General features: G+C 52.8%; 1 protein-coding gene across 1 annotated transcript; it reads right to left on the bottom strand.

Annotated features, from left to right (window-relative positions):
- Nucleotides 1–797: 797 nt before the first annotated feature.
- LOC105878427 (myosin-3) lies at nt 798–22319 on the bottom strand. Its single transcript, XM_075994095.1, has 39 exons — nt 22116–22319; nt 20212–20355; nt 19598–19754; nt 18809–18836; nt 17936–18044; nt 17221–17313; nt 16403–16466; nt 16204–16302; nt 15019–15122; nt 14797–14935; nt 14269–14387; nt 14037–14186; nt 13134–13304; nt 12740–13046; nt 12538–12608; nt 11789–11876; nt 11587–11704; nt 11061–11184; nt 10831–10967; nt 10491–10746; nt 10060–10302; nt 9800–9976; nt 9546–9691; nt 9372–9462; nt 8295–8684; nt 8062–8188; nt 6879–6997; nt 6539–6735; nt 5994–6177; nt 5176–5341; nt 4739–4863; nt 3810–4118; nt 3484–3687; nt 3286–3411; nt 2282–2452; nt 2089–2193; nt 1858–1953; nt 1613–1750; nt 798–1073 (listed from the first exon to the last, which is right to left on the bottom strand). The coding sequence occupies exons 1-39, from the start codon at nt 22317–22319 to the stop codon at nt 1047–1049; spliced, it is 5823 nt and encodes a 1940-aa protein (XP_075850210.1). The 3' UTR covers nt 798–1046.
- Between the last annotated feature and the right edge of the window lie 3247 nt (nt 22320–25566).

A 25566-nucleotide genomic window follows, 5' to 3' on the forward strand; every position in this document is an offset into this window, starting at 1 on the left:
TTGCCATTAAGTATTGCAAGCAAGTCATAGAGATATATATATACAGAATGATTTGAAATCACTAATAGGCCAAATCTGACACTGATGGTGACTTCCTTTCTACTATAGTGGAACATCCCAGGAGGTGCTAAGCTTGTTGCTGGGAGCTGAAGAGAACCCCCCTTGGTCTTTGATTTTCACCTGAGTCGAACTGGGTTTTTTTCCTAATCTTCTAGAATCAGACAAAGAGGGAACTCCGTGACTATTTCTGATAAGTTTAATTATGACAATGAACAAAAGATCCCAGGTTAGAAGATGGTATCTCCAGTAGCAGTTCAATCAGGGGTCATTCTGACTTCCTGCTGCATTTTCCCTCTTAAGGTAAAGACAATTTCAGCCTGGGTAAGGCTGGGATTTTCTTGGTGCAGCTTTGAAATCGTTCAGATAGAGCTAAGATAACAGGACTCAGTGGCAGATTTAGACTGAGCTCTTGAAGGGATCAGGCATTATTGTATTCACCTGTGCATTCCTCGTAGCACAGTGCTTGCATGGAGCAGCTGCCCAACTGGTATTTACTAGATTCAAGATCAATTTCCCCTTTGCCTTATTTGGTCCTTTGCCTTATAACTCTATTCAATTTGAAACAGGGTTCTCGTGAACCTAACCCTTGTGTTTCCCTCCTCTCATACTAAGAGATGACTCTTCTGCAAAACCCTCTCTCCCACCCGGACCAAAGCAATGGTTAACCTAGGGGTATTTTTTCATTTTTTTATTTAATCTCAAATTTCAACCAAAGGCATTCTCTTCCTTCCCCAGCATGCACACACCAGTTGGATTTACCAAGCCATCTGCTTACTGAGATTTCAACAGTGAGCACAAAAATCACCAAAACGAGAAGCCATTTCCATGTGGGGAAGAGGAAAACAAATACCCTGAAACAGCCCCAGGTGAAAACAAAACAAAGTTTATTGCATGTGAAAAAGAGTCACATGGAAACTAAGTTGTAGTGAGCAGGAACCGTGAAAATACACATTTTGCATATCTTCTGTCCTGCTCCGGAGGCTGGCTCACTCCTCACTCTCGTGGATCACCATCTGGAAGGGAAGTAGCACTGTGAGTCAAGTCAGATGGCAGAGACACATTCCCTCCCACCACTTCCTCCACCAAGCGTCGGGGAGTTGGCTGTGTCCTTCAGTGGGACGCGCTAACTTTTGGACATTAAGAGAATACACGGTTGCATGCGTGAAGTCACCCCATAGCCTGAGAGCTCAGCCCTGAGCAAGAGCGAGCCCCACACGCTAGACAGCACTCGACCTACACCGGCAGTGATTGACGGTGCTCAGCGGGCTCTCGAGGGGACACCTGCAGCAGCCTCTCTGGTACTAGCAGGGGGGCACATGACAGAGCTCAGTGGGACACCGCTCAGTCCTTTTCAGGACGGTTATTTTTAGGTTGTGACCTACAGACTTGGATTCTAGCAGGGCACTTCCCAGCAAAGCGACTTTAAGCAAACCCCTTCTCTTCCTGAGCCTGAGATTCCGCAGCTCTAAAGCGAAGGGTTCCTTCTCTAAGGTTCCCCGCGGCTCCGAAGTCTCTGCAGGCCCTGGGGGTTCTTCCCAGGGCCCCCACTCACCCTGCTGGAGGTGAAGTCCCGGGTCTTAGCTCGCAGCTTGTTGACCTGAGATTCCGCGATGTCCGCCCGCTCCTCAGCCTCCTCCAGCTCATGCTGAGCTTTCCGGAACTTGGTGAGGTGAGCGTTGGCTTGTTCATCCTGAAAGCAAAGCGCCCGGGCAGGTTAGATGAGCACGCCTCTCTCGCAACTTTCGGCGGGACGCGGCCCAGGCTGCCGCCCTGCGGCCACACGCTTATCCGACTCACAGCCTCCTCGGCCTGCCTCTTGTAGGACTTGACTTTCACTTGGAGCTTGTCCACCAGGTCCTGCAGTCTCAGCACGTTCTTCCTGTCCTCCTCGCTCTAAAAATGAGAACACAAGAATGTCATGGGAGAGGAGAGGGCAGGGTCGCACCAAGTACGGCCAGTCGGTGGAGGGTCCGGGGTGGCATTTGCACGTGGCCGAGAAAATGACCGTCGGGTTTTCTTCAAACTGACCTGGTAGGTGAGCTCCTTGACCCGCCGCTCATATTTCCTCAGGCCCTTGACGGACTCTGTGTTCTTCTTCTGCTCCCCTTCGAGCTCAAACTCCAGCTCTCGGATCTGAGGGAGACGTTGGGGAAGTGGGTCTGGGGCCGGGGCGAGCACAGGAGAGGCGGGAGGCCGGGCTTGGGCCGGCCCCGCTGCGTACCCGCGCCTCCAGTTTCTGGATCTGCTTCTTCCCGCCCTTCAGCGCCAGCTGCTCGGCCTCGTCCAGACGGTGCTGCAGGTCCTTCACCGTCTGCTCCAGGTTCTTCTTCATCCGCTCCAGGTGGGCGCTGGTGTCCTGCTCCTTCTTCAGCTCCTCGGCCATCATGGCGGCCTGGAAAGCGAGTCAGACCCGCGGAGATGCAGACCAAGCCCGTGGGCCCGCAGCTGCCAACACCTGGGTGTGCCCGGGGCCCAGGGACCACGCCCAAGAAAAAGGACAACGGGCGCGACGATGACCGGGCACACCCTTCCACCACGGAGTAAGACAAGAGCTTCACCCAGCGTGTAAAACAACCTAAGAAGTGGAAACTTCAAGGACTGGATGGGAAATAGTTTCTTCCCTTTCTTAAAGTGACTTTCTTGGGACTTTCCTCCCCGCGGAAATTCTTTCTTTCAATATCACCAACATATATTTTCAAAGGAACCCGAGACGTAGAGAAGGTTGACTTGATGTCTAGCACCACAGATTTGGGTACACTGAGGTCAAGGGGGAGGCCTTGAGAATCAGGGGGGACTGAGGACGTGCAGGGGAGCAGGATAGTTTCGGGGTACAGTTCTCCCATCCGGCAGCAGGGGGCGCTGCTGGGCGCAGTTCGCAGGGAAGTGTCCACCCAAGAAGGTTAGGAGAAGGGAGAAATCTGGTGGATCTTGGCATCTGAGGGTCTCATTGCCATATTTGGAATAAGTCAGATGTCGAAGGAAAGAAGAGCACACCTGTTCTTGGGCAGAACAAACGGGATACGATCCCTTCCTCTCTTTTTCCCTATGCCCCCGTTCTAAATGTGCAGAAGGGAACAGGTGCGTTTGGGGGGAGGTGGGAGCAGTTTGGGGACAGAACACACACCCAGGTGTGTCTGGGGGAGACCCCACCTGTCTAACGTGAGCTGCCAGGGGGCTCACGTTCAGGAATAGGGACTTTAACGGAACGCAGCCCTGACGCCTTACGTCGGTGATGGCCTTCTTTGCCTTCTCTTCGGCGTTCCTTGCGTCCCTGCTGGCGTCTTCCACCTCGCTCTGGAGCTGCGTGAGGTCTGTCTCCAGCTTCTTCTTGGTGTGGATGAGGCTGGTGTTCTAGGGAAGGGGCGGGGTGTTACCCAGGCGTGCCTGTGGCCAGAATCTCCCAAGGCCTCCCCCCGCCCCCACCTGGGTGTGCAGCAGCTGCGCTCTCTCGTTGGCATCCAGGAGCTCCTGCTCTGCGACCTTCCTGCTCCTCTCCGTCTGCTCCAGCGTGGCCCGCAGCTCCTCCACCTCGGCCTGCAGCAGGTTGGCTCTGCGCTCCACCATGGCCAGCTGCTCCTTCAGGTCCTCCTGGCCCCGCAGAGCGTCGTCCAGGTGGAGCTGGGTGTCCTAGCCAGAGAGCGGAGGGAAGTTCCGTTTGAATGGAGACATCGGGGCCGGGAGCCTCGTCCACGTCTCTGAGTATCTGAGGCCAAGAGAGGACCCCCGAGCCCCAGGGGTCTGTCTCAGACCTTCAGCTGCCCCTGGACGCTCCGGAGGTGTTTGAGGGTCTCTGCCGCCTGGCGGTTGGCGTGGCCGAGCTGGATCTCGATCTCGTTCAGGTCCCCCTCCATCTTCTTCTTGATCCGGACGGCCTCGTTGCGGCTGCGCACCTCGGCGTCCAGGGCGCTCTGCATGGACTCCACCGCCCTCTGGGAGTTCCTCTTCAGCTGCTCCATCTCCTCGTCCTTCTCGGCGATCTTTCTATCGATTTCCGATTTCACCTGTGTCAGTTCGAGCTGGATTCGGAGGATCTTGGCTTCTTCATGCTCGAGAGCAGCCTTCAAAGAACAGAAAGAAACAAAACAGTGCCAGTGATGGGATGGAGCCTCCGGGGAACACAGCTTCAGTGGAAGGGCCCTAAATCTAACTTTATAATATTCAAAACTACCTTTTAAAAAAAAAGTCCCTAATTTATCTTCAGTGCAGAAATAAAATGTTTCAATGCTATTGGGTTTGGATTATACTCTCAAACAATAATAACATTTAAATCATCATATTTCTTAGGCGCATAAAGCATATTATAGATGTTTTAAATCCATCTAAGGGTTTGTAAAATCTCATTTTAATGTAACTTTTCCCCCCAGTAAGTTCAAGGTCATTCACAGATACTAGCCCACTCAGCCTCACGGTCATGCCATGTGACGGGAGAGGAGCAGGCATTAGGACTGTCCCTGGGACTCGCCGACACGGAGGGCCCGCCAGCCTCCCCGGCCAGAGCCAGCTGGGACTGCACCTGTCCCCCACCTGCGTCCCCAGCGGTGCTCACCTCTGCTTCCTCCAGAGCCAGCTGGGACTGCACCTGTCCCCCACCTGCGTCCCCAGCGGTGCTCACCTCTGCTTCCTCCAGAGCCAGCTGGGACTGCACCTGTTCCCCACCTGCGTCCCCAGCGGTGCTCACCTCCGCCTCCTCCAGAGCCAGCTGGGTATCAGCCTTCTCCAGCTCGATCTGCTTTCTTGATTTCTCCAGTTCGTGGATGGTTTTGCCATTTTCAGCGATTTGTTCTGTGAGATCCGCTATCTCCTCTGCAAAGAAATACATGTCGAGTACGTATAAACGCCTCTGCCCAGGTTTCCGGGCATGCAAAGCACTGACTCAATGCTTTTTAACTAGTTTATTATAATTCTAAGGACTCCTGTTTCCTAGAGATAAGATACTGTGTAGCGAGAGACTCAGAAATAACCCGCCGGATAGCGAACACCTTCCGTGCGTGCATCCACAGGCATGCGTGTAGGGACCTGAATAAAGAAGTCACACCCCCGCCCGCACGCTCTAGGGCAACACAGCGTGGAGGGAGGAGTTTTTCAGGCCATTTCGGAATGTTTCAAACCGCTTACGCTCTAAGTTCTTATTCTCCCGTTTCACGGTTTCAAGTTGATCCAAGGCTTCCTCGTAGGCGTTTTTCAGTTTGAAGAGCTCCGTGCTCAAGGAGCGGGACTCCTTCAGAGACACCTCCAGCTCCGCCTGGCTCTCCTCGCACTTGGTCTTCCATTCGGCCAACACCTGAAACACGAGGGTGGAGCGTGCCACCGTGGGTGAGCCCTCCTCCTCCAGGCTTCTAGCTGGATATTACTGTTAAGTGTGGAGCTAGGGCTGCCCTTGGTGGCATCTCTTGCATGGCCCCTTGATATTGGTTATTGGACTAACCAAGATTTGCTCAAGGCCTTCAGTCAGTAAACAATTGCCAGCCCCTAAAAAGCAAACAGATCCTCTGAGAAGGAATTAGCTGGGTATAATTTCCCTTTTCCCTAATGTGAGAATGGCCCTGTACTCCTAAATATTTCATTAAGACATTGGTTCAAATCAATCTGATCTGCCATACAGAAACCGGGCTTCCAGAATGCCAACCAATGGGACCTAAGCGAGAGTCCCACGTGTCAGCCGCCTACACAGACCAGCGGAATGGGGGAAGGAAAGATGTTTGGGGCTGAGCAGCGAATTGGTTTGTCTCCACTGACAATGTCTGAAAAAGACCTGTACCCCCATCCCATTCCCATTCTGTGTGACAGATGAGGAAAGTACACCTGGTGAGGTTCAGGGACTTGCCCAAGGTCACGCTGCAGGTGAGGGCAGAGTGGGACCCAGTCTCCTCCTTCCATGGCTGCTAGAAATCCCCACATGGTGGTGCCCTGCCAGCACGGAGCTGCCCCCGCACCTTGTCAAAGTTCCTCTGCTTCTTGTCCAGGGCGGCGGCCAGGGAGTTGGCTCTTTCCACGTCCACCATCAGATCCTCCACTTCTCCTTGCAGCCTCTGCTTGGTCTTCTCCAAGGAAGCACATTTAGCATTCACTGCCTCAACCTGTTCCTCGGAATCTTGAAGGCGCTGAGCAAGTTTTTTCCTTGAAGAATATGAAAGAGAGGCAGATGCTATTTAAACTTCAATCTTCTTGAACATCACTATTCATCAAATTGGAATCACTACCAATCTGTGTGATTCAAACACCCGAGTGCTTTTACAGCCCAGGAGAATTTCCTATCTGCTTAAAATCCAGGATCAGTCATTTGTCCTGTGTCTACCCAAGAGCAAACTTGTTTGTCCCACTGAAATGTGCTAACACCAGGTCAAGACACACGAGGTGGGAAAACATCTAGAAACAAAAGCAAATGCATCAAACCCATTCCCGAGTAGTTGTAAAGCCAGAGCCCTCTACCACGTGACTGTTTAGGGTTCTAGTTCTAAAGGCAAACAGGGCTGCGCACTTGGCCTCCTCCAGCTCCTCTGTGCGCTGGATGGCGTCCGTCTCGTATTTGGTCCTCCACTGCGCCACCTCACTGTTGGCCTTGGACAGCGCCCTCTGCAGCTCGGCCTTGGCTTCCTGCTCCTCCTCATACTGTTCCCGCAGCAGGTCGCAGTCGTGGCGGGAGGACTGCAGGGTGTGGGCCAGCGCGTTCTTGGCCTGAAGAAGTCAAGAAAGAGGAGAGCCCCCAGTGCATTTAGCGTCACATGCACGAAACAACCCAGGCATGTTCCTGCCGCCACCCCCTACTGCAGGCGGTATTTGAAAATTAGATTAAGGAAGCTTCCCTCGTTACACTGTACCTTGCTCTCTTCCTCCAGCTGCCTCTTGAGCTCTTCTATCTGCTGGGTGAATGCTTGCTTGCTCCTGGAAAGTTGGGACACGATGCTTTCCTTCTCCTCCAGCTGGCGACTCAGCTCACCTGGGTACAGAGGGAAGCACTTTCATTCATTCATTCACCGCGTTCCCTCTACGTGTGTGGCACTCCCTGACTGGGGTAGCCGGCGTGCTAAGATCTGAGCAGACAGCAAATTGTGAGAGGCGGGCCCATCCTGAGAGAGAAGGGATGTGTCTGTGCAAAGGAGACCGAAAGCGCCACCTGGGAAGATAATCATGGGTGTGAACTACTGGGAGATGGGCGAGGCTCCTGTCCACAGAGCCACCGAGAACCATAAATGGTAACATGACAGGGGCCCGGCACAATTCCCGCCAGCCTCCCCAGTGGGAGGTGTTTCCAGCAGTTGTTGATTTGTTATCGACAAATGCTTGGGACTTTATATCTCTAGCAATCTGGAGTTGGACCCTGGGGTGAATGTGGTGTTTATATGCTTATGCAGAGGGAGGGGGCAATGGGGGCAGGAGGCTGCACGGCCGCAGAGGTGACTCGCCGAGAGTACTGTGGAAGTGGCGGCCAAACGCCTTTCCTTCCCTGTCTCGGCGGTCGCTGCTGAGGATGGACTCGCCTGTGAGGGACTTGCCTGTGATGATGTCCAGTGCCGGACGGAGCCACGTTTTCTAGGTGAAAGCCCTAAATACTGTTCCCTTGCATTTTTATTATCCTCCATGAGCTGATAGAAATTGGCCACGTGTCTCTACTCTCCTAAAACACTCGAATGGAAGCAATGAATCTGAATTAATGTGCAGAGAAAAGTAGAAAGGCCATCAGGCTTGTTTTTTCATCCTGTTTTACTGCCAATTAGATTCTGTTTGATGTTTCCATTTTGGACGCGTTGGAACGAGGTGCTCCTTTGAGTCCCTTCTTATTCTGGTCTGTTCCTCTCTTGTTCTGACTGCACTCAGTGTTCTGTCCCTTGAGGGTGTTTCCAATGGCCCTTCCTGTGGGTTATTTCCATTACTTCGCTCCTGAGGAGTGTGCCTCCCTAGAAGTGCTCCCCCAAACGCACAGGGCCCCTTAGTTCTGCCAGCTGCCCGCCTGCGTGTCCACGGGGACCGCCACGCCCCCACCCCGTGCCCCGCGCCGCTCACCAGCCTCAGACTGAAGGCGCGACTTCTGTGCCGCCAGCTCGCTCAGGCTCCTCTGGGTCTCCTCGTTCTTGCCCCTGGCCTCGCTCAGCTGGTCCTCCAGGGTTCGGCACACCTTTTCCAGATTTGCCTAAAGGGTTGAGACATCGAGGCGGGGGCGGGCGGAGGGCGGAGGGAGGGAAGTCAGCCTTTGAGCCCGGAGCGTCTCCCAGGGAGAGCCGGGCCACGCCGCGCACCTTGGATTTGGACACGCTCTCCACGCTGCCGGCCAGGTCGTCGATCTCCAGCTTGAACTCGCTCTTCTCCTTCTCCAGCTTCTGCTTGACCCGCTGCAGGTTGTCGATCTGCTCCGCCAGCTCGGCCGCGCTGTCCGCGTGCTTCCTCCTCAGCGTGGCCACCGTGGCCTCGTGCTGCAGCGTGGCCTCCTCCAGGTCCCGGCGCAGCTTCAGGAACTCGGCCTCGCGCTTCTTGTTGAGCTCGATCTGCGTGGAGGTGACGCCGCCCGCCTCCTCCAGCCGCTCGCCCAGCTCCTCCAGCGCCCGGGCGTAGTCGCCGCGCTGCTTCTCCGTCTTGGCGCGGGCGGCCCTCTCCGCCTCCATCTCCTCTTCCAGCTCCTCGATCCGAGCCTGTGGAGGACGGCCGGCCACCGGCCCCGCGGGCGGTCGGCGTCCAGGACAGGCTGTGTCGCCCCCGTCACCGCCCTGGACTTTCCCCAGAGAAGGATGAACGCCGCTGCTTTCCTTTCCCATGAACGTTTCCTGACCCGCCATGGTCACGGCCCCCGCAGGGACCAACGCCGGATATTTATTTTCTACTCAGCCGCAGGTTGACCCCAAATACCTTAATCCATTGACCGCCACACTAGAGAAACATTTTTTCCCCCCTGGTGCTACTGTGTTTTATTAAAGCAAAATGATACTTTCTAATTTGTTATTGTTTATTGTTTTCTGTGCATGAGTTATAGGCAATGCCACCATGTTTTTAGAATTGTCAATACTGATTATAACGATAAGAACAAGTAAGTAGGTAAGATTTTCATGAACCAACTGCAAGGTTTTGCTTCAAGAGGTCCCGGGCTCAAAGCTAGCCTGAGTTAGATACAGCTCGCATGGCAGTCGGTGTGTTAGTTATGCATTTGATTGGAAGTTATGGGGAAATGGTTCATCTCTGCAGCATCAGCCTAGCAGAAAGAGAACCCATGAGGCAGGTGGCCCCCTGGTCCTGTCCACTTGCTCTGCACGGCTCCCAGCAGACAGCTCCCGGCTCACTGTGAGTGACCCCACGTGGGACACGGAAATCCGAAGCTCTCCTACCTGTAACTCTTTGATTTTCTTCTGAAACTGGAGGCCCAGCGTCTGCTCATCTTCCACTTTGCTTTGCAGTTGGCTATATTCAAAATCCTTCCTGTGGAGGGAAACGGAGAATGCATGAAGACAAAACACCCAGTAACTTGCAGAACCGAGCCCGTGGGTGTGGGGTGGGCGTACTTCTTGAGCCTTTCGTCCAGCTGTTGTTTATCGTTCTCCAGGTCCAATATGGACTCTTGGGCAAGCTTCAAGTCTCCCTCCAGCTTCCTTTTGTTCCTTTCCAGGTCTACACGGAGCTTCTTTTCTTGCTCTAGGGAGCTTTCCAGCTGAAAAAGGCACCATTTACTTTTGGGAATAAATGCTTTGCGAGAGGACCCTCGGGTGCTCTTCCAACCCTGGGGTTCTGGGACCCCTGACTAGCATCATTTACTTACGTCATCCACTTGCTGTTCCAGTTTGCTCTTGATTTTGCTCAAAGAATTGACTTTGTCTTCTTCAGCTTGGAGGTCATCCAGGGCCTGCTGGTGGGCCTCTTGGAGGGCCTTCTTCTCTCTGGTTAACTTGGCAATGGTTTCATCTAACCCAGCGAGTTCCTCAGTCAGGTTTTTAACCTAAGAAGAAGCCACAAGCAATTTTAGGAATAAGTTTACTTTGCAGTGACTGCAACGAGCTAGAAAGACCCACAAGAGAGTACCTTGTTCTCTGTGGCATGCTTCTCCTTCTCAACCTTGGCCAGTGTCAGCTCAAGGTCATCAATGTCTTTCTTGAGTTCTGAACATTCATCCTCCAGTTTCCTCTTCTTGGCTGTCAGCTCAGCATTGATCTCTTCCTCGTCCTCAGCTCGCTCAGTCACCTCCTTGATCTTGGCCTCGAGCTGGAATTTGGCTTTGATCAGCTGGTCGCATCTTTCCTCGGCATCCAACAAGTTTTCACTTTCCTTTAAAAAAAAAAAGAATCATAATTCCCTTTAATGAGATAAGGTTTGTGACATTCCAGTGTTGTGTTCTATATGCAGTTCTTTATGACGCATCCCAACTAAAAAGCAAAAACCTCCACCAAGAATCCAGGTTTCCTAAATAAATCATCCAATCTAGAAGGAGAGTTAAAAAAAAAAAAATCACGCACAGCTTGTACTTGGAGCTGCAGGTCATTCTTCTCTTGTACCAGAGTCACCAACTTTTCCTCCAGCTCCTTCCTTTTTGCCTCTGACTTGGCGAGTTCGTCTTTGGTTTTCTGGAACTCCTCCTTCATGGTGGCCATCTCCTTCTCTGTCTCCGCGCTCTTGAGGAGGGGCTTGATCTTGAAGAAGAGTTTCATCCAGGGCCAGTGCTTGACGTTCATGAAAGAGCGGATGTTGTACTGGATGCAGAAGATGGACTCCCTGAAAACCAAGATACGGCTTATTCCCAAGAGGGACCCTCCCCTTCCCCAAAGGGCTCATGCTTGAACAAAGAGCCTGCTCGACCTCCTCTGCACCATCTTCTGGAACTCCACGCGCATGAGAAAGCCCCTGCACACGGCCTGCGTGCGGGTGATCAGTCTGGCCAGGTGGTCGTCCCTCATCTCTTCCAGGGTCCCCAGCAAGCCAGCCTTGAAGAACACCTGAGCAGGGAGAAGGGTGGCTCCAGTCGGTCCCCTGCGGAAGTCGTGTCAAGAGGACAAAAAGGCCAGCCTCCGCCAGAACTGACGCATTACCTTGGTGTGTCCAAATTTGTACTGCGTGTGGTCAATGTCGATGGATGCCAGGAGCTTTTCGCAGGCCTTCTTGCTGTCGATGAATTGCCCCTCGGGGATCGCACTGGCGTTCAGCACTCGGTATCTGCGTCATGGACACGGAGATCATCACCGACCGTTGACAAGGACACAGACCTTGGAGCCCGCCAAGTGCAGGCCTCTCTCCCTTTAGGCAACAAGGTCAAGTTCCCAAGAGGCGAAGAAACGTTCCCAGAGTCACACTGCTACGTACGGTAGCCTGGAATCTAGACCTCCTGACCCCTAAGCGGGGGCTGCTTCTGCCGTTTTGTATATCAGATACGTTCCAGAGAAAAAATGTAGAAGAAACAAGTATGTATACCTTGGCCAGGTGGTAGGCTGTTTAGTTTACAGGGAAGTCCACAACTATTCTTTTGAAATGGGTCTTTTCATGTCAACCTCCCTCCCTCTCAAATTCCAGTATTTGCACATCTCATCAAAAAGAGTATAGGACATTGGTATGACGCACCTTTGTTTGAAGTCCCCGTAGAGGATCCTGTTCGGGAAGCCCTTCCGGCAGATGCGGATGCCCTCCAGGACGCCGTTGCAGCGCAGCTGGTGCAGGACCAGGCTGTGTTCCATGGCCCCTGGGGACAGAAGCAAGACGCGTCGGCTTCACGTAGAGTTTCCTGAAAACCGAGCACCACCCAGAGAGGCGGCAGGTGTCTCACCTGGGGTTTTGGTTTCGTTGGGAATTATACAACGCACAAAATGAGGGTGAGTCGTTCTCAAATTGGACATCAGCTTGTTCAGATTTTCCTGAAAGAAAAAGGTTACATTTGACGGCCTACTGTGAGCTTTTACAAAGACAGAGATGCGTTGTAATGAAAGGTGTGTGTTTTCAATTCATCATGAATTGTAAAGAATAGTTTATTTCACTCTCTCTTTTAAAATAATCCTATGGCTAGAGGCGCAGGCAAGTAACTGATACAACAGTCTTTTGTTTCCGGGTGATCCAGAGGTTCTCCAAGTACAAAATACTTTCTAAAATCAGTTCAGGAAAGTTAAAAAAAATAAATAAATAAATAAAAAAAAATACTCCTCTCCATGCAATCAAAGTTAAAAAAAATAAAATAAAATAAAATAAAATCAGTTCAGAAGATGCATCTGGCTCCACTGGGGGCGTGAGGTCTATTGCTTGTGTCCTTAAGGCAAACTGGAGAGTTTGTACTGGGAACTCACTCCCAGGCCAGCCAAGCCAGCTAGCTGCAGTACAGAATGGTCATGAAACTCTGGTCCCACGTTGGTTGGACTTCATTTATATATTATCGCACGGTTACTCCATCTCACTGAGAGACAGTAATCAGATCGAGACAACATTATTACTCTTGAATAAATCAAGTTTAGAATCTCCCTACATTAATCATTTTTATATGACTTAAACCAATTACAAGCAGATGAACTTGCATTTTTTTCTTACCCTGAAAAGGGCAGAGACAGTTTGGAAGGAAGAACCCTTTTTCTTGGCAACTTTCTTCTTCCCGCTATCAGCTGAAAGAAAGAAAGGAGGGCATGCTTTGTTAGTGGATCTATAACCTTTTTTTTTTTTTTTTTTGATCTTGTGGGGCAAAGGGAGGGGGATCACACAATACAAGGCACTCCGTGGACTGGGAGTCTGTTACCGTCTGCCGTGGCAAAGGTGGCATAGAGGTGTGCCAAGAGCCTGTTGGAGGACTTCTGGTACAGCCCAACGACAGTCTCGTTCAGGGGGTCCTTGTTCTTCTCCAGCCAGCCCGAGACACTGTAGTCCACGGTGCCTGCGTAGTGGACCAGGGAGAAGTGGGCCTCAGCCCTGCCTTTGACCACCTTGGGCTTCTGGAAGTTGCTGGACTTGCCCAGGTGTTGGTCGTACAGCTTGTTCTTGAAGGAGGTGTCCGTTGCCTTGGGGAACATGCACTCCTCTTCCAGGATGGAGAAGATGCCCATCGGCTGGATTTAAGGCAAGACAAAGCGCGTATGGGTCAGTATGGGCTGCAGAGTAAGACAGGTGGTCACTGAGTGGATGGAACAGGATACCTTCTCGATGAGCTCGATGCAGGCAGCCAGGTCCATGCCGAAGTCGATGAACGTCCACTCGATGCCTTCCTTCTTGTACTCCTCCTGCTCCAGCACGAACATGTGGTGGTTGAAAAACTGTTGCAGCTTCTCGTTGGTGAAGTTGATGCACAGCTGCTCCAGGCTGTTATACTAACACCAAAATATAGCGTTCACATGGAAAGTTAGACTTCTTTCAAAATCAAAGCTCTATCAGTGCTCCTCCTCATTGCCTCAGGCTCTCACCAGACTCATTTATGCTTTCAGATGTGGTCACATTCTTCAAGGCCTGGCTCAGATCACGCCCTGTCCTTGGAGTCTTCCTTAAACCTCCAACTAGAAGGTATTTCTCTCTTTCTTGAGTTCCCGTGGTCTGGGCATCTCATGTGCACTTTGTTTCATAGTTACTCCTCTGTGTGCCTTATAGACTTATTTTTTTTTTCGCTATTAGACTACAAGCTCATCTCTTTTTATCACCAGTAGGTCTTGTTTTTGGCAGATAGTAAATATACACTTTGATGAATGGCTACGTGTATCTAACACAAAACCAGTAGGGTATTCATGCAAAATATTGTGTGATTGACTTATTATTAAATTCTCTGTAACTCTTTTCTGGCTCTCCCTAAATCAGTAATTGCATTTGAATTTTTTCTTTTATCCATTTGATATTGTACTTTAAAATTCCACTTGAAAGCAGTCTTCCCCTCTCCTAAAATAATGCAAAAGCCCTCCCAGCAAGGTACTTCTCTTCTACCCAAACTACTCCCCATCTAGTTTCTTGCAGGGGACTACAAGATGGCCATCTTCATATCTTCCCTTTAGGATCGTGAAAACTAACCCTTACGTGCAAAGCCATATGAAAATACGACCACGAGTAACACAAACCTCAAAGATTTCAAAGCCTGCAATGTCCAAGACGCCGATGAAGTGCTGTCTTGGCAGCTTCGTGTCCAGCTGCTGGTTGATGCGGGTGACCATCCAGAGGAACAGCTTTTCGTACACCGACTTGGAGAGGGCGTTCACAGCATGGTGAACCTGCCGTGGGGGAGATCGGGCATGAGGAGGAAGGCAGTGGCCATCAGTGGCCCGCGTACCTGCCTGGCCTGGACGCGGTTACCTGATCCACGGTTTGGCCTTTGGTGACGTACTCGTTCCCGACTTTCACTCGGGGGAAGCACAAGGCTTTCAGGAGGTCCGAAGAGTTGAGGCCCATCAGATAGGCCGTTTTGTCAGCCACTGGAAAGAGAAGGGAGATGACTCGAGGCAGAGGGAAAGGGCCGCTTTGAAGATCATCCAGATGCCTCCAAGCTGGGCCAGGTCTGTCTAGCTGTGTCGTACGCTCCCTGTTGCTGAGCTGCTTGCCTGTGGCCAGTGGCCGACTCACCCAGAGAACGTGACAGACTTTATGAAAAGGCAGGACTGGGGTCCAGAAGGCCCTGCCCACTCCTCACTGCGTCCGAAACAGGACCATTCTGGCGATTTCAGCGGGAATGAGTGGTGACAGTGCCTGTAGGCATCCGAAGCCCAGAAAGACCCGGCCACCTCTCCAGGTGGACCAAGAAGCAATCGCTTTCAAAAGAGGAACCACATGGTCTCGGGTGAAGAACGCCCAGCTCTGGCTACGGCAGCTGTGGGGAGTTTGTACCTTCGGTGCCGTCTGGCTCTGCCTGCTCCTCCCGCTGCTTCTGCTTGAACTTCATGTTCCCGTAGTGCATCACGGCTCCCGTCAGCTTGTAGAGCCCAGATTTCTCCTCTGGGCTGAAGCCCAGGATGTCAATGGCGCTCTGGCAGGGAAAGAACAGCCCATCAGTCATCGGCCCCAGGGATGGGGCAGGAACACCCGCCCCGCTCTGTGGGTTCCACCTACATCCGTAGCCAGCAGCTCCTCAGCATCGTCTATGCTGGCCACCAGGATCTCACCCTGGCTGATGAACGGGTAGTCGTAGGGGTTGGTCGTAATAAGCAGCAGCTCTGAAATGACAAATAGTTAGAGCAGGTCTCACAGATGCAAAGAGAACATCCGCCCAGTGCACCTGAGCTCCCACATCCGGACTGAGACTACGACCACTGGACCCCAGATTGAATGCAGGGTTAGAAATCTCTTCGAAACAGCTTTGCAATCCTCAGGCTGTCACTGAAAATGCAATCCAGGCAAGACTGTGCAGTCTCCCTCCCGTACTACGGAGACTAAAAACCCTGGAAAGAATATTTAAATTTTCTTGCTTTTTCTCGTGAACGCTGCATGTCAGTGTCGGTTGGGGAAAGTTAATATGGAACAGGCTGAGTGTGGTTTAGGACAGGAGCCCACACTGGGGGCAAGCACAGGTTGTTTGGTATAATCATGGCCTTTTCTGCAGTCTGTTGAAAAGCCGAAGCCTGTTTCCAGACTGGAGACCAGCAGGCTGAGCAGACAGGGCCAAAGAGCAAAGAAGACGGTGTGCACAAAGTCCTGCCAGGCACGGAGCCAGGGCTGGGCACGACCCACAGAAGGGACAGTGGGTCTGAGTGTGCCTCGGCCTCACAGCATTGGGCGACAGGCTGGTTTCTGCGCTGGAACACAAGAGGGCGCCAAAGGACAACGAAATGCTCTGTTGTTCGGCAGGGTTTTAAAGGCCAACCCTGAATTCAGTAGGGGTTTAATCTTATTAACGTCCAGTTGATGAGGTTTTTCAAATTGGCATGCCATTGCCTAAATAGACACGTCATGTTTCCTTTTTAAAATTTTTATTTATTTTTAGATTTATTTTTATTTCTTATTTACTTTTATATTTTTTAGAGACAGGGTCTCACTGTATGTCCCATGCTGGAGTGCAGTGGCTCGATCATAGCTCACTGCAACCTCAGACTCCTGGGCTAAAGCGATCCTCCCTCCTCAGCCTCCCTAGTAGCTGGGATCACAGGTGCACACCACTGCACCCAGCCTGCATCCCATTTCTAAAATAAACTTCTTCCGTTGCCTGTAGAGTCGCCTGTGTATGGGGGCAGCTCTCCCCAGTCTAGTGATCAAGGGCCAACATGCCTAAATGATCAACCCCGGTGGTGACCGTCTCACCTATGAGCTCAGGCTTCTTGTTTGAAAGAATCTGGTAGAAGATGTGATAGCTTCTCTCAGCCTTCAGCTGGAAAGTGACTCTTGACTTTTCCAGCAGATCTGGAACACAAACACAGGACTCTCTTCCAGACTGTCCCCCACACTCTGAGACAGTGTCAGGGCCCCCCCCCCCCCCCCCCCGCCCCGTGCATGCACTTACATGTTTCAATATCTGCAGAGGCCAGCTTCCCGGTCGTTCCAAAGTGGATTCGGATGAACTTGCCCTGTGTGGGGGGGAAAGGGAGACTGGGTTCTCCCAGGGCCCTACTGTTCCTTCCCCTGTCTCCGGGTAATGTAAATAGGAGGTTTTTCTCCCTATGGTCTGAAACTAAGTACGGACTCCCTCTTCTCCCTTCTCCTTTCACTTTCGTGTTTCTCTTTTTCCCCTTCCCTTTTATTCTATATTCCTTTCTCCCCTATATATAGTCAACAAAGCAGCTAGAGTGATTTTTTTCAAGATGTCAATCAAACCATATCACTTCCCAGCTTACAGAATGTTCCAGCATCCTCCTGTTGCAGTTGGAATAAAATCCAAACTGCTTCCCATGGCCTATAGGCTCCTCTGTGACCAAGTGTCCTTCTCCCTCTTCCACCTCACCTCATGGGACTGGTCCCCGGCCACATGGACCCCCCCTTAGATCTGTGACGGCACCAGGCCCTTCCTCCACTCGGGGGCTGTGCACTTGCTCTTCCCTTTTCCCTCCTCCTCTTTCTTCCCTGTCGTCAGACTCCTGCTCATCCTGCAGGTCTTGGCCCAGCCCCCCTGCAGCGGCCTTCCCTCCAACCCCTGGAGCCCTGCGACTCTCCCACAGGCCCTGTTTACTGAACTTCACATGAATGTGTCCTTGTCTGAAATTGTCTTGTTGTTTCGTTCTTTCATCGTCTGTCCCTGCTGGTCTCTATACTCCGTGAGGACAGGCATCTTGCCAACCTTGCAGGCCGCAAAGAAAATCCCATCTTAACTGAATCCAGACTCACAAAGCGGGAGGAGTTGTCGTTCCTCACGGTCTTGGCGTTCCCGAAGGCCTCCAGCAACGGGTTGGCACTGATGATCTGGTCTTCCAGAGTCCCCTAAGGCAAGAGATCGGGGCAGGAAGAAAAAGCATTTCTTTAAGCCACAAAATGATAGTAAAAAAATGCTCACCCACTCTGTGACTCCCGCCTGCCCTGGCTCCACCCTGACTTTCCATCTGTAGGACCAAGCAGAGCAGCAGCATGTCCTATGTGAAACACTTTTGCCATTTTGTTATGTTTGGCTATGGTTGGGTCTCTTGACTTAACATTGAACACTGCAATTCCCCGATTCTGCAGTTAAGTAGGTTGTCTGTGTTCATTTCATACTGTTATAGTCATTTATTTCAAAAGGCAAGTATATGCTGTGGTTCTCTCATGTAGGTATGTGTGATTCTGCCAAAAAAAGAACAAGCTCTCTTAGTCAACTGCAAATTGACCTTTCTTAGTTATGATAATTAAGCCTTAGAGCTTTGTCTTCTAAGAAAGCACAGGGTCTGGTCCTGTAGATCAACTCCGCACTGTGTGGTCTAGGGTGGCCAGCTGCCCTGCGAGATTTTAAGTCCCAGCCTGCTCTCCTTTCCTTGAAGCGGGGGGTGTGATAACATTTGGCCTCCTCATTCTGAAGTTAAGACAATGGTTAGAAGTGGAAGCAAAGCAACCCTTTCTCTCCTGTCCATACCTTCATTTTGGAGTCCTTCTTCTTGGCAAGGTCCCCAGTAGCTGCAATTGTTGCAAAGTACTGGATGACCCGTTTGGTGTTCACAGTCTTTCCTGCCCCGGATTCTCCGCTATTTGGAGTGATTAAAAGAGAGAAGTAAAAAGAAATGATGAAAGAAAAAGAAACAGGCTCCCCAAGATGTGACACAGGGGCTTGGGCATAGGCTTGGGCATAGGCTTGGGCATAGGCTTGGGCATAGGCTTGGATATAGGCTTGGGCATAGGCTTGGGCATAGGCTTGGGCATAGGCTTGGGCATAGTCTGACCCACATCTCACACACGCCTACCAAACAAGGGTGGGACACCACTAGGGGAGATTGAAGCCCCAGGGGAGGTGCCACAGCTGCTGGCTTAGTTGACCTAGACCTTCCACATACCTTCTTGTCCATCTCCCCCCAATTTTTGTTTTTTTCTGAGACAGAGTCTCGCTCTGTTACCCGGGCTAGAGTGCTGTGGCATCAGCGTAGCTCACAGCAACCTCAAACTCCTGGGCTCAAGCGATCCTCCTACCTCAGCCTCCCGAGTAGCTGGGACTACAGGCATGCGCCACCATGCCTGGCTAATTTTTTCTATATTTTTAGTTGTCCAGCTAATTTCTTTCCATTTTTTAGTAGAGACGGGGGTCTTGCTCTTGCCCAGGCTCATCTCGAACTCCTGAGCTCAAACGATCGGCACGCCTCTGCCTCCCAGAGTGCTAGGTTTACGGGTGTGAGCCACTGCACCTGGCCCCCATCTCCAAATTGATCTTTTCATTATAGACTTTGCTCTAAACAGAATAGAGCAAGTGGCACCTTTTGTTGCAGCTATGAAATCATTCTATGTCTTGGATACTTACGTGATCAGAATAGACTGGTTTTCACGATCTGCCAAAGAAAAAAATAAAATAGAGTTGATGGTGATATAAAAAGAGCTTCCAAATTTTACCCCCTTTCTCAGTCAGAGTTAAATGACACAATTCCTCCTCCCTTTAATTTTTTCTTTAGCCCTAAGTGGAAATTTGAAGAGCCTCCTTCTAGTTTCATAACTTTTTAAATTTTATTTTTAATTGACAAATAATAGTTCTATATATTTATGGGGCACAAGGTGATGCTTGTTGGAGATACGTCTATATTGCAGAATGATTAAATCAAGCTAGTTAACAAATCCGTCGCTTCACATACTCATCATTATTTGTGGTGAAAACATTTAAAATCTACTATTTTTAGCAATGTTGAACTTTTTAAAATTTTAGTCACCATTTTGTGCAGTAGAACACTAAAACTTATCCTTCCTGTCTAAGAGAAACTTTGTACCATCTGATCTACATGGAGAGCCTCCTTCTTGAGAACAAGACTCAGAGATGTTTAGTCCCTGCTTACAACCAGCCAGTGGCTTCTCATCCTGTTGGGTTGAACCACATGAAATCGTCAGTCTTTGTTGTTTTGACCCACAAAAGTGCCAATTATGTATGTTTCAACCAACACTTGCATTAAACCCAAACTCCTTCCAACAGCCTGTGAGTCCTTCCACCTCCTCTCCCCGGTGCTGGACGCCACCCGGTGCCAGGCCCCCGGGCCAAGGGGCAGCTGCCCTGAGTGGGGGCCCGGCGCCTGCACCACGACCAGCCTTCCTCCTGGGCACCCACCGGTCAGCATGAACTGATAGGCGTTGTCGGAGATGGAGAAGATGTGGGGCGGGGCCTCCTGGCGCTTCTTGCCCCGGTAGCCGTTCACCACCTCGGGGTTGTACACCGGCAGCCACTTGTAGGGGTTGACGGTGACACAGAAGAGGCCTGAGTAGGTCTGTGGGAGAGAAAGGTATGCGCATGTGTGTGTTCACGTGTGCGTGTATGTGCGAAACCTCTTGCCTCTCTTACTCTCTCATCTGTCTTTACGATGCACTTGGAGGCAAGATGTCATTTCCATCTACAGATGAGGCCGCCGAGACTCAAAGAGGGAGCGACAGGTTGGTTTCCAGCCTCCCACACCTGGCAGGTGACAGTGCGGAGACCCGGCCGGCCCGGCCCCATCTTCCCTGCACTCCAGCTCGGCTCGCTCAGCCCCCACCCCCCGTCCTTCTTCTCTGGCTTACTCGTCTTCTTTGTTTCTCTTCCCCTTCTCTTTTCTGCCCCCTCCGTTTCCCCCGTTTTGTTCGACAGCTAGTCAAGCACAGACCCTGCAAAACCCAGCGCTCCCACGCACGTCCCCACCCCCCACCGCGTCACAGGTCCCCGCGCAGCCCCGCAAGGGCCTCACTCACGTAGATCATCCAGGACGTGTAGCGGTCCTTGAGGTTGTACAGCACCGCCGGCTCGTTCAGGTGCGTCAGCATGGCCATGTCCTCGATCCTGTCAAACTTGGGGGGGTTCATGGCGTACACGTCCTCGGGTTTGACCACCAGGGTCTGAAAGGGGAAGTCGCAGCGCTGCGGCCACCTGCCCCGCGGAGCAGCTTCCCAGCCGGGGTGCAAGGGGCGAGCACCAGAGAGAGCCCAGCCGGCGGCGCCGGAAGGGAAGGTGACGGGTGGCTTGTGGCGGTGGCAGTAGAACGTGGTTTGCTTCTGTTACTCGGGGCTTTTTTCCACTCTCCAGGGGGCCCGGGGTTAAGGAAGGGTGACAGAAAGGAGAGAAGAGGATCTCTGTGGGTGCGTGTGGATGACAGTGGCAGGGAACGCAGCCGGCAGCAACCGTTCGGCTCAGTAACGCTGGCTGGGCCGGTCGGCTCCTGCGGCGGAGGGCCCTCTCCTTCCTGTCTGCTCAGGGAAAGGGCGCACCCAGCGGCAGTGCCCAGGCAGGAGCAGAAGAGGAGGAGGCAGGTGGCGTCCGGTCGCCAGGCTGGTGCCCACGGAGCGAGCCAACATTCTGAGCTCTCCAAAAGCAGCTGCCCAGCCCCCAGCCTCACATTTTGCCCCCTTGCCCCCCCTCCCCGACCACGCTCACGACAGAGCCCCCTCCCTCCCTCCCTTTTTTGGGGACAGAGTATCCTTATACAAGCCGGGTGGGTGGCACCTTTTGTGAGGCAGAGCAGGGCTCCGATCACTGGCCAGTGTCTGTGCTGCTTCACCTGGGAGGGCAGGCCCAGCCCCCACACCCTCAGCCTTCCTCTCCCCTGCTCTGCCTCACTCCTTTCTCCCTGTGACCGGCCCCGACAATGCTCGCTTTTCCCTGTCCGTCTCTGGGTACTGTGAGCAGTAAACCTACCTTTCCCCAGCCTTCAAGCAGGGATCCATGCAAACCGTCCTGCCAGTCGGCCCTCCTTGCGCACGGCCTCTTAGGGACCTTGGATTTTCACTCATTGAGGGTCGCCTCAGCCTTCCTGCTGCTTTGCAAGCCCACTCTCAGCTCCCTTATCTGAATAGACGCAGAGCCACCTTCGGGGAGCTTTAATGCTTGGTGGCACCACAGGGCAGCTTTTAATGCCCTTTTCCTCCGTGCCCAACACAATGACAGTAATTCCTTCACCTGTCTCTCAGATTTCCTTTTGCCTGTTTTATTTTTAATCAATTATGTTCTTCTTTCTCTCTTCCTTTTCTTTTTCTTTTTTTTTTGGCAGGGGGCTGTTCTTGGGACATTTCTAGAGTCTTTCGGTCTAGATTCCAGAGAGCAGTGAAGTCTGGAATTCCTTCCAGCATTCCCGCAATGGCTTGGGCCAGATTGTAGTGGGTGCCTTTCATGACTCTGGGAGGCTGCTGTCTCCCAGCTGCTATTTGAGCTTGCGGTCCACTAGGGTCCCTTACACGTTTTCCTTACTTCCTCAGTTACAGGGTCATTGCTGGAAGAATTAGAGGGAAACCTAGGCTACCAAAGGAGAATGTTGCAGAATAGCTCCTCCTAGTGCTGGCCGCCCGACTCCACACTCTTGGGACTCATGGAGCAGGTCCCTTCTAGCCTAGAGTGACCTGGACACTGACAAAAGCACCTGAAAGCCAGTCAGGCTTCTGGTTGGTCAGCCCCAAACAGACTCTTCTCCCGCCCTGTAACCTGAGGGCAGTGTTCTCGCTGCTTTCTCTGAGGACACCTGGGGAGCCTAAGGCCATGTCACCTGGGGCACTGCAGCGCCGAGGCCACATCTGGAGGCGGCGGGGGTGGGGAGGGTGCTCGTCCAAGGCAACGCGAGGGCGGACAGAGGGCCGGCCGGCCTGCAGAGGGAGCGCACGGGTCTTACCCTGTTGTCCTCGGTTTCCACGGTGACCCTCCCATCCTGAGAACTCTTGATTTTCCCCTTGGCATATTCTTCCTTTGAGTCCACCACAAAGCAGTAGGTTTTGGCGTCAAAGGGCTGGTTCTGGGCCTCGGTCCTCTCCTTCTCCGACTTCCGGAGGAAAGGAGCAGCCATGCCGAACACTTCCATCTCAGCGTCTCCGCTCATGGCGTCAGCTGGAAGGCAAGCCCCTCCTGAGCACAAGGCGCCAGACGGCTCCGGGCCTGCTGTCCCAGCACCCGCCCCGCCCCTGCGGCCACAGGAGCCCCCAGACGCAGGGCCCCAGAAACAAGGCTGTCCTCCTGCCCCCTGGCGCTCCGCCCAAAGGACCCAAGTGCCAGGGAAGCCCACTGGCACTTATTTATTGCGTGGCTACTCTGTGCGAAGGCCTGGAGCCTGCCTCGTCCAAGCTGCTCAGGTCTCTGAGGCTCCAACCGGTGCAGGGGCCCCCTTTTCCTCTGCAGTAAAACCCAGGTGTTACTGAGGAACATTTAAACGCAAACACCATTTGGAAACAAATGCATTCTTCAAAGGGCGTGTGCTAAAAGGCAAATGGCTAAGGAATCTCTGAACCATTTCAATGAAGGTGGCTGCACCCTCGCACCAGGGGACCAGCCTTTGCTTCCTTCAGGGCTGAGAATAGCAGCGAGCCTCTGACGTCAACTTGTGTGTGAGTCCCCCCAGGTGCAACCTCCTCTCTGGCCCTCCCGCCTGACTTTTCCTGTCCTCTCTCTCTGGCTCCTGGGGCTCTCTGTGCCCTCAAGGCCAGGGGGAGGAGGGAGGACCTGGTAACTCTGGGTCACTTGGAGACTTCCAGCAGCCAAAGGACAGGGTCCGAATTCTCACCTGAGAGTCACACCTGCAGGAGAGCAGAAGACGGGAGCAGCCGGGGAGATATCGGACCTGCGGCAATAGGACAATACGCACATGCACAAAAACTTAGTGACAGCTGGGAGCGTCTGGTTCCCTTCTGAATCAGCTCTTGATGAGTTACCTAATAAGAATAAAGAACTAATAATTGGAAGAGGCAGGCTGGGGGAGCAGGCGGGACATGAGGCACAGGTAGGCTGTTACGGTAGGAAGAGTCTTCAACTGCCTGGATATCCGGGTCTTTCCAGCCTACCGTGGCACCTGCCTCAGTCTGCGTGTCTCCCAGTGAGAATCAGGCATTAGGGACGAATCCCTGTTAAAAAGCTGGCAGTACCAGGCCAGGGGCAGGCCTCCTTGTCTTCTGCAAGCAGGAGAACTCTGAGATTGGCTCGTGTACACCTGGTGGCCACAGCCAACGTGGTCTCGCGAAGACAAAACGCCTGACAGGCACAGCCCGGGCGGGGAAGGTGAGTCAGGGCGAGGCCTGAGCCCCCCTGGCCTGTGTCACAGGTCCTGGAGGCCACAGGGAATGCCAGGCCATGGTGGACGGGCTCCTGGGAGTCCAAAGAGGAGGACGGGGAGAGGTGGGAGGAGGGTGAGGTGCTGGAGGCAGAGGGTGGCTGGGCACTTGGGCCCAGGGAGACCTTGCCCCACACCTGGCCAATAATCTCAGGAAATCATCTCAGCGGGAGAGGAGGCGCCACCGTACCAGGGCCACAGGGCAGGGGCTGGGAGGGGAGCGCCTCGACTTACCTCTGCCCACGAGTGAGCCACGGAGGGGCGGCTGCTCCCCGGGGCTTTTATAGGCCTCCGCTAACCCCCACGGCTCATTCCTTCTCTATATTTGGAAAGAGAATGACCCACCACAAGCTGAGAACCGGCCTCTTCCACACGTATTTTTCGTCGTTGCCAAGGGCAAGGTATATATAGAAATGACCAGGATCCATAACCATTTTCCAGCTGTAGGAAGTCGGGAGTTTGGGATGCCTTTCTCTGAGCTCGGGGCTGCTGCTTCGTCCCTGGACGTGGTGGCTCAGCGATGCTGTGGGGTGTCGCACTCCGAGTCAGCGCGGGGCCCCTACCTCAGGGGGGACAGAGGACGGCCACTTGGGCGGTTTGCTTAGAAATCTCATGACTTGGGAAAATGAGGGACACCGTGGATGAAAAAGTTGAAATCCTCTTGGAATTCTGAGCAAGACTTTTGTCGCAACCCAAGATTGCGACGGGGCTGTGTGATTGTAAAACTTGTGCCAGGAATAATAATAATAATAATAATAGTGATTATAAATAATAAATATTAATAATAATATTATTATTATCTCCTTCCTTCGGCCTCCCCCTCCTCCCACCCTTCTCCCTCCTCTGTTTTCCTGTGTGATGTTCTGTCTCATTAGTACCATCATCGGCTTAATCCTTTCTTAAGCACTGCTAGGACCAACTAGCAAATTACTGACGGGAGCCCTGCCGCCAGCCGGTCTTTGCAGCGACAGCTGCTGAGGACTCGGGACTCGTTGTTATTAAGACGTATCACCAATTAGGGAGAGGACCAGCTGCCGGCCCGGGCGGGGGGTTCGGGGAGTGGCGGGGGCCGCGGAGAAAGGGCGAAGGGCACGTTGCCTAGCAGATGTGGTCATTTCTAAATCAGGAGTGGAGAAACAAAGCCTCAAGAGAAGAATAAGGGCGTGTTGGACACTTTTGCCCATTCCCATTCTACCTTTTTTTTTTTTACCCTTTTTCTTCCTGACCAAATTACTGGGAGGGTGGCTGGGTGGGCATCCTGTGGTTGTTTATTCTAGACAGGACTGTTTGTCAGCAATTCCCACTAGAGAATAAGGCCTGGGCCTTCCCGACACAGCCACACCGAGCCCAGCCACGGAGGCGACGTGGAGAGACAGGGCAGGAAGGGGCTGCAGGTCCCCGTGAAGAGGGGACATGTATGAAACACCCACAGTGCTCCGGCCCCTGCAAAGGAAGTGGAAGACGCAGCCTCTACCGGGACCGTTTGTACTATAGACTGTGTAGACTCGTTTCTAAGACCGAGGTGGTTTCAGATCAAAGCCGCCGTGTGTACTAAGTGCCTGTTCTGTAGATGCCAGGCAAGGCCGGCCGCTGCTGGGGATGAAGGTGGGACGGGCTTGCCAACCCCTTGCCCCCCCCCCACCATCCGATATGGGATCACCCCATCCCGCGGATCCTCTTCCTCCAATCTGGACCGAAACCCCCCTACTTGGAGCCCTCCTCGCCCAAGGGAGAGCCCTCCTCAAGTGTCCCTCTGTGTCCTGGAAGGGAATGGTGTCCTGGGGCTCTGTCCTGCCTATCCGGTGACACGTCGGCCCGAGCCACTGTGTGACTGGCTGGCCATCTCCCGGACAGGCCTGGTCAGGACAGCCATGGGACAGGTAAATGTCACCGAGGGGAGCAGAGGTGTTCACAAACCCCAGGGGGCCCAGGGACAGCGCGAGGGGCCCTGGCTGCCTTTTGGGGGTGGTGTGTGTGTAGGGGGCAGGCCGTAGGGGGGTGGTTCTTGCTGTTCCTTCTTAAACAC

Source organism: Microcebus murinus, chromosome 18 (genome assembly GCF_040939455.1).
Source record: "Microcebus murinus isolate Inina chromosome 18, M.murinus_Inina_mat1.0, whole genome shotgun sequence".
NCBI lineage: Eukaryota > Metazoa > Chordata > Mammalia > Primates > Cheirogaleidae > Microcebus > Microcebus murinus.